The following is a 7,382-nucleotide window of genomic DNA, read 5'->3' as shown; positions in this document are numbered from 1 at the left end:
TGTCCGATTTTTTTTTTATATTTTTTTTATTTATTTAAAGAAAAATTGTCAAATTTTCAAAAATGAAAAAAATACAAAAATATTAAAAAAATCGGCCCACAAATTTCAAGAGAACTTCCCTCTGTATGAAACCTAACTAATCAACCAAAGACTGAGAAGATTTATTATCGGCGATCATTCTCGACACCATAAAGTCACAGTCATGTTCTTGTGGTATGAAATGAACCAACTAAGAAACCAGTTGACTACCTCTGGTCTATAACATTTATTGAAGAAATTAAATATGTACATTTATAAACTAAGAAAATAAAAACTTATTGCTTTTTTAGTGATGTCATGGCACGTTTGGAAGTGAAATTTGCAATCGATGGGTTGAAGAACAACCAATCCTGGACACGTGCCGGTAAAACCCTGCAATTTCATTAAGAAAAATTTAAATATTAGCACTCCACACATATTTGTATAATTATGCATACGTTATGAAACGGTAGAGAATCATAAAGAATCCGGGTAATGCGATCTCTACTTCACCACGCTGCATGCCACGCACAATTCTTTGCGCCACCTCTTCACCCTCTATCATCGGATATATATCCGCATAACCACTGTCCTGAGCCATCTTTTTCACTCTTGCGTGAGTTTGCAGAAAGGAAGGAAAGACCGTGGTTGTATCAATGCCCGTAATGCCGTCTAGCCTCAGCTCGGCGCGTAAGCAACGCATTAGGGTGCGCACGGCGGTCTTAGCGCTGCAGTATGGCTCCGATTGTGGTAACGTGAGAAGACCTGTGCCGAATTGAGAATAAATATTTACCAAATAGCTGATTAGCAATTCATATTAAAAGAGTTACCAGCTAGCGAGCTGATAGCCACAATATGGCCACGTCTGGCATGTTTCATATTTTGGAGAAACACACGATTAGTCTAAAACAATATTGAAATGACTATAGAAGACATTAAATGTAAGTACTACTTCAAATTACCCAGAAATGTGACAAATAATTGACTTTAACCATCGCTTCAATTTCGTGCACTGTGGGATTTAACTGATCTGAGTGCAACAGCAAGCCTGCATTATTCACGAGTATAGTGGCAGTGCCAATGTCGTTCGTTAATTGCTCATTGAGCTCCACAATTTCATCGTATTTGGTGACGTCTACCTGTAATATGAGACATTATCGAATAAAATCGGATTTAAATTGTTCGTTTTGAACTGAGCTTCAAGTTTACTCACCTTGTAAGCTTTTGCTTTAACGCCATATTTATCGGCGATTTCCTTAGCTGTCGTCACAGCCAAATCGAAATTGATATCACATATGGCGACATGGCATCCTTTCGCGGCCAATTCTGCAGCGATACATTTACCCAGTCCACCTGCTGCACCGGTGACCTTTAATGGATTTGATAAATAAATCATATTTAATTTTACAAGCTCAATGATTTTGACATTTATGGTAGATACTAGATATACTACATATTTAAGGCCTCAATTTCTTTATAATTGGAACCATAAAATTAGCGTATTTAGTGTAAATTAACAGAAGGTTTCAAGACCAGATCGTACTCTTTTTGAGCCCCTAGAGGTGATCTAGTGACTGATGCCCGGAGAATACTGAAATTATCGATGGAACCCTTCTTCAGCTTATTGAATGGAAAAGCATAATGCAAGGGGTGAACGTGATTCCCCAATCGATGACGGTGAAGCAGACGTTTCATTGCCCGATCATAAAGAAGAACAACAAAGGGGCGAGAGTCGATGGATTGCCAGCCGTGCTAATCAAATACAGCGGCGAAGAACTGATAAGGAGCATGCATCAGACGATGAAGCAGACGTTTCATTGTCCGACCATGAAGAAGAAGTACAAAGGGGCGAGAGCTGATGGATTGCCAGCCGTGCTAATCAAATACAGCGGCGAAGAACTGCTAAGGAGCATGCATCAGCTTCTTTGTAGAATATGGTCGGAAGAGAGCATGCCCGACGATTGGAATTTAAGTGTGCTCTGTCCAATGGACAAAAAGGGGGGACCCCACAATCTGCGCCAACTACCGTGGGATTAGCCTCCTCAACATCGCATATAAGGTTCTATCGAGCGTGTGAGAGATTAAAGTCCACCGTCAACAAACAGATTGGACATTATCAGTGTGGCTTTATACCTGAAAAATCTACAATCGACCAGATTTTCACCATGCGTCAAATTTTGGAAAAGAGCCGTGAAAGGAGAATCGACACACACCACTTCTTCGTCGATTTCAAAGCTGTTTTCGACAGAACGAAAAGGAGCTGCCTTTATGCCGCTATGTCTGGATTTGGTTCAGTACAAACGAGGCCTCAGACAAGGCGACTCCCTACCGTGCGACTTTTTCAATCTACTGCTGGAGAAAGTGATTGGAACTGCAAAACTTAATCGAGCAGGTCCAGTCTTCTATAAGAGTACGTATACGCCGATGATATTGATATCATTGGTCTTAACAACCGCGCCGTTAATTCTGCTTTGCCCAGACTGGATAAAGAAGCGAAGCAAATGGGTCTGGCAGTGAATGAGGGCAAAACGAAATATCTCCTGTCATCAAACAAGCAGTCGTCACATTTGCGACTTGTCGTAGATATCTTGGAACCAGCATTAACACCAACAACAACTTCAGCCTCGAAATTCAACGGAGAAGAACTCTTGCCATCAGGTGATACTTCGAACTGAGTAGGCAATTGAGAAGTAAAGTCTTCTCTCGACGAACAATGACCAAACTTTGCAAGTCACTCATCATTCCTGTTCTGCTATATGGGGCAGAGGCACGGACGATGACAACATCTGTTGAGTCGGCGTTACGTGTTTTCGGGAGAAATGTTCTGCGGTAGATTTATGGTTCTTTGTGCATTGACAACGGCGAATAACGTAGACAATGGAACGATGAGCTGTACGAAATATACGACGGCATTAACATAGTTGAACAAAGAGACAATGGCTTCACTGGCTAGATCATGACGTCCAAATGAACGAAAACACTCCAGCTTTGAGAGTATTCGACGCAGTACTCGCGGGGGAAGCACCTTCCACTTCGTTGGAAATACCAAGTGGAGAAGGACCTGGCCACACTTGGAATCTCTAATTGTAGCCAAACAGGGGAAAGGAAGAACGACTGGGGCGCTATTATGAACTCGGCGCCAATAAAGAAGACAAAGAAAGTCAACGGGAAGTTCGAAATTCTTTATATTTGTTATAAGGATGTTAAAGGTGATCGATCGGAATCTAGTTCTGGTATGGGAAACTTTAGTATTTTACGTGGTATTTTCACGAAATTTGGTATGAGTTATTGTTCATAGAAATAATGTAATATCGGAAGAAAATGTTCAGATCGGCTCACTATAGCATATAGCTGCCATACAAGCCGAATGATCGGAATCAAGCGCTTTTATGGAAAACTTTCGGATTTGAGGTGGTATCTTCACGAAATTTGACATGACGTTACTGCTTAAGGTAATAATATAATCTTCGAAAAAATTGTTCAGATCGGATTACTGTAGCATATATGTAGCTTCCATACAAACTGAACACATAGTTACTAAAAGAAATGCAGCTGTGAAGGGTATATTAGCTTCGGTGCAACCCTTGTCCCTTTCCACCTCGATATCTTGTGTGAAATTACAATTATAGTATATTTATATGAATTTATTACTTAGTTATCGAGGGTACTGAGAGTGGCAAACAAGGCGAGAAGTTTCAGGAATGCTTGCAGTTTATTGTTGGCGATGTAAAAAAGACCTTCCCGAAGCCAAATATTCACGAAAGTCATAAGTATTTTTTCTATATTAAGCAATAATTTCCCTAAATGTAGCTGATGTTTGTACTTTATAAGAAAATATATGTTTTGATGTCACAATAAAATTGTATTTTCCGTTGACATATTTTTTACTAATTTTTATTAATTTTTTATTTTATTTTTATTTTTTTTTATTTACAATTTCCGGGTACTTTTTTGTCACAATGTATTTATTATTGTTTAGTGATCTGAGCGCATTCAAAATATGATATGAGTTTGAGTTTTTATTTGGCCAGTAAAGGACAATTTCAATATTGTTGGTTTAAATAATTTATCGTTTTACAATACGATTATTACGTTTTAATGCAATAAAAATTCTCCAAATATTTCCTTTTCAATTTTATCTTTAATAAACAATTTTTCTCCAATATGCAAAATTCACTTCACATTGTCAGCCTTTCGCACAAAGAAAGGTGTTTGTACGAGTACTTTGCCTTTTATTTAACAAATGCTTGCCATAAATGCGATGAATTGCTATTAAATTGCAAATTGCAAAGTAAACAATTAAAGCGATTAATCTGTAACGCGGACGGCTTTCCTTAACGGTTGCTCGCTATAAACAAATTCCAACAAAATTGGTATGCAATCATGTATTGTGATTAATCGACACATGAGCCCATTAAGCTGAGACTAAAAAAAACTGCCTGTATCTACACATGACTATAGTATATGTCTGTATGTCGAAAAAAATTTGCAATTGGTGCATTGCCACTTTGATTGCTTTGCTAATGAATTAATGCCAAACCTTGACCGTGAATCTTCTTAAAGTTTTATGCTTTTTGTCGCAGTTGGAAGTAAAACCAGTTGATGAACCGTTAGCAGATAGCTAGTATAACAGTTACTTCTAACAGAAACAACAACTAGCTAATAGTAACTAGCCAAAACGATGTTAATAACTTGTAGCGATGCGTATACATACATACATATATATAGATATATACTTATGTATATAAGTACGTATTCATTACCGTTTTTTGTTTTGCTAGTTTTTTATTTGCTTTATGCTGTTGTTTTGTGTGTTGTTAGCAATTTTGATAATGAAATTTGTTAGTTAGCGAAAGCGCATAATAAACATTTATGTGCTTGGAGATAACTTTTGGACACTGGCGAAGAGACAGCAGTACTATTTTTGGCATATTGCGGTTCGCTAGCGCTGAAATTATGTTTATCTGTGTATAGCATTAAAAACCAAATATCACATGCTTATGTATGGTAGAGGATGGTTCACTAAAACCACGATTTTTTAATTAAAAAACTCGCAACCCTGCTTATGAACCAGCCTGTGGCTGCAAAGGCGGATTTTGAACGATCCATTGTCAAATAAAATAATAATGAGATTTCGATATCTCAAAAACTGAGAAAGTCTTTCGCATATAAGTTACAGACGGATAAACATATAGACATGACGACCATAAAAACTTATATTACAAACATCGTTTCATGCTATAAAAGATTGTATAAATTACGTTGCTGAACCAATAATTTTTGAAGTTTTCAGTGCTGTCACAGGGCTGTTGAGGTTTTTTGTTCTCGCGTTGTTCTGTTGCCCGCAGTACAGAAAAAAAATTGATTTTGTCTTTCTAGGCAGCTATGTTGTCAAAGTATTATATGAAAAAAGAGGAAATCAATGTGTGTACTGCCCTGTATATTAATTTTTTTATGACAAATATAAGATAAGACAACAAACTTGTCACAAGTGAGATCGAAATAATTGTTGTCTTATCTGTAAGTAAATATGAATCAATAACATTAAACATTCGGGAATCGACGATCAGTTTACGATTATTTCTCACCTTATTGTTAGCCGAAATTTAAATATACAAATCTATTTTTGAGTTTCCAGACAGCTGTTGAAATCAATTATTTAGCGTAGTTAATATGATAATGGATTAAATTTAATTGATTAAGTGACTAAATTGTGGGTATCAAATATATATTGAAATCAATTAATGAACTCATTGATGTAGGCAATTAGCTAATTGACTTAATTAATATGTATAATAAAAATCTTATAGATCTTTAAATCAAGTAACTAACTCATTAGTGTAACCAATTTTGTTAATTGACTAAATTAAGTTCTTTAATTAACACTCAATTAAGTCATATAATGAAACCAAAAACTAAATTGTGACGTATAATGGACACCAAATAGATCTTGAAATCAATTAATGAACTCATTGATGTAGGCAATTAGCTAATTGACTCAATTAACACGTATTCTAAACATACAATAGATCTTTAAATCAATTAACTACTTCATTGGTCTAACCACTTTTGTTAATTGACTAAATTATGTTTTTTAATTAACACTCAATTAAGTCGTATAATGAAACTATTGATTGAGTCTGCCTAGAAATCTCATAGATCAGTAACTATCCGAGAAATTGCAACCCAATTTTGTTCAATATAATTCCTTCGCAACTTCTCTTCTGTAGCACAATACTAAGTACGATCAGATTCTTTCAATTTACAATTTATAATTAAGGTAAGGTAAAAAATATCGGAAAAATATAATGGCTTAATAATGTAGAACGAATGTGGAAAAGATATTGGAATCAATTTGTTAGTTCATTGTTTTAGTAAATTAATTAATTGACTAAATTAAATCAAATTAAAAACATCTTAAATTTGAATTTTGAAATTAATTTGAATGGATTATTTTATTTGGATTTCTTTTATCACATCTTCGTTATGCATCATTTTTAGAGACTGAATCCCAGTAATTGTTTGTGGCTTTGCCTTTTCAATAAAGACATTCAACTCATTTTAAATAGCATTTAATTGTGTACATTTTAATTAAATAGTTTTTTAATGCAATTAATATGAGCTACCGGAAAATTTCTAAACAGTCTTTGAAATGTTTGTTTTTTTGTGTTTTGCTGCTAAAATGAACCAATATAATTAATCAACCCGAAGTTGATTATGCGATTAGTATGTAATACCAAACACGTACTTTAGTTCCACATAATTTTGTTCCCAAATCATTATTTTCTCAAATAAATAAATAAGGTTCAATCAAATATTTACCACAGCCACTTCACCGGCTATATCTTTGCACACTTTCCTTCTCACAAAATTATCGTAGAGATATATCAACACCGAAATGAACAGAATGGTCGGCATAAAAAGCGTTAAGAGGGCCACCCCAAGCCAGGCGCGTATCTTCTTAAACGTTTCAGTCGCCATTGTTAATGCGAGTATTTCGTTAAATATTTGTTATCAATTAATTACTTGTGCAATAAATAGAGAAGAAACCGTTGCGCTCGACGCTACCGCTGAAAGAATACTGATTGTGTGGACTGGCTTGACCACAAAAATGTTGCTGTCGGCAACTGTTGTTGTGCCTTAACGATATCTCACCTATGAGAACGCACTCTCAATGTTAAAAAACGGATGATCATTTTTAATTTCAAATATATATTTAGAAATGTGTTTTTATATTCACATACATAATATGTATTCGGCTGTGCGATTAATTACCTCAGTAAAATTGATATTCGTGCAACATGTTTGGCAATATTTTTACGAACTATGACTTGTACGATCTGTTTTTTTAATATGCATTTTAA

At 35.3% G+C, this 7,382-nt stretch overlaps 1 protein-coding gene across 1 annotated transcript; it reads right to left on the bottom strand.

The window, feature by feature from the left end:
- Positions 1 to 314: 314 nt before the first annotated feature.
- Positions 315 to 6,999, bottom strand: LOC120766475 (estradiol 17-beta-dehydrogenase 11). The gene is made up of 6 exons (XM_040092017.1): positions 6,841 to 6,999; positions 1,232 to 1,387; positions 981 to 1,157; positions 849 to 921; positions 477 to 783; positions 315 to 411 (listed from the first exon to the last, which is right to left on the bottom strand). Exons 1-6 carry the CDS (start codon positions 6,997 to 6,999, stop codon positions 315 to 317), a joined length of 969 nt encoding a protein of 322 aa, XP_039947951.1.
- Positions 7,000 to 7,382: the final 383 nt, after the last annotated feature.

This window comes from Bactrocera tryoni, chromosome 1, assembly GCF_016617805.1.
Source record: "Bactrocera tryoni isolate S06 chromosome 1, CSIRO_BtryS06_freeze2, whole genome shotgun sequence".
In the NCBI taxonomy this organism is placed as follows: Eukaryota; Metazoa; Arthropoda; class Insecta; order Diptera; family Tephritidae; genus Bactrocera; species Bactrocera tryoni.
Note: the sequence above shows the minus strand (reverse complement) of the source record. Positions and strands in the feature narration are given on the sequence as shown.

What these genes read in the sequence shown, in the direction of transcription:
- LOC120766475 (XM_040092017.1), bottom strand. Translation starts at nt 6,999, where the DNA reads ATGGCGACTGAAACGTTTAAGAAGATACGCGCCTGGCTTGGGGTGGCC. An exon ending in ATTATTTGTCACATTTCTGG is followed by an intron (nt 922 to 980) that starts GTAATTTGAAGT and finishes ATATTGTTTTAG; the next exon opens with ACTAATCGTGTGTTTCTCCA. An exon ending in GGCTATCAGCTCGCTAGCTG is followed by an intron (nt 784 to 848) that starts GTAACTCTTTTA and finishes AATTCGGCACAG; the next exon opens with GTCTTCTCACGTTACCACAA.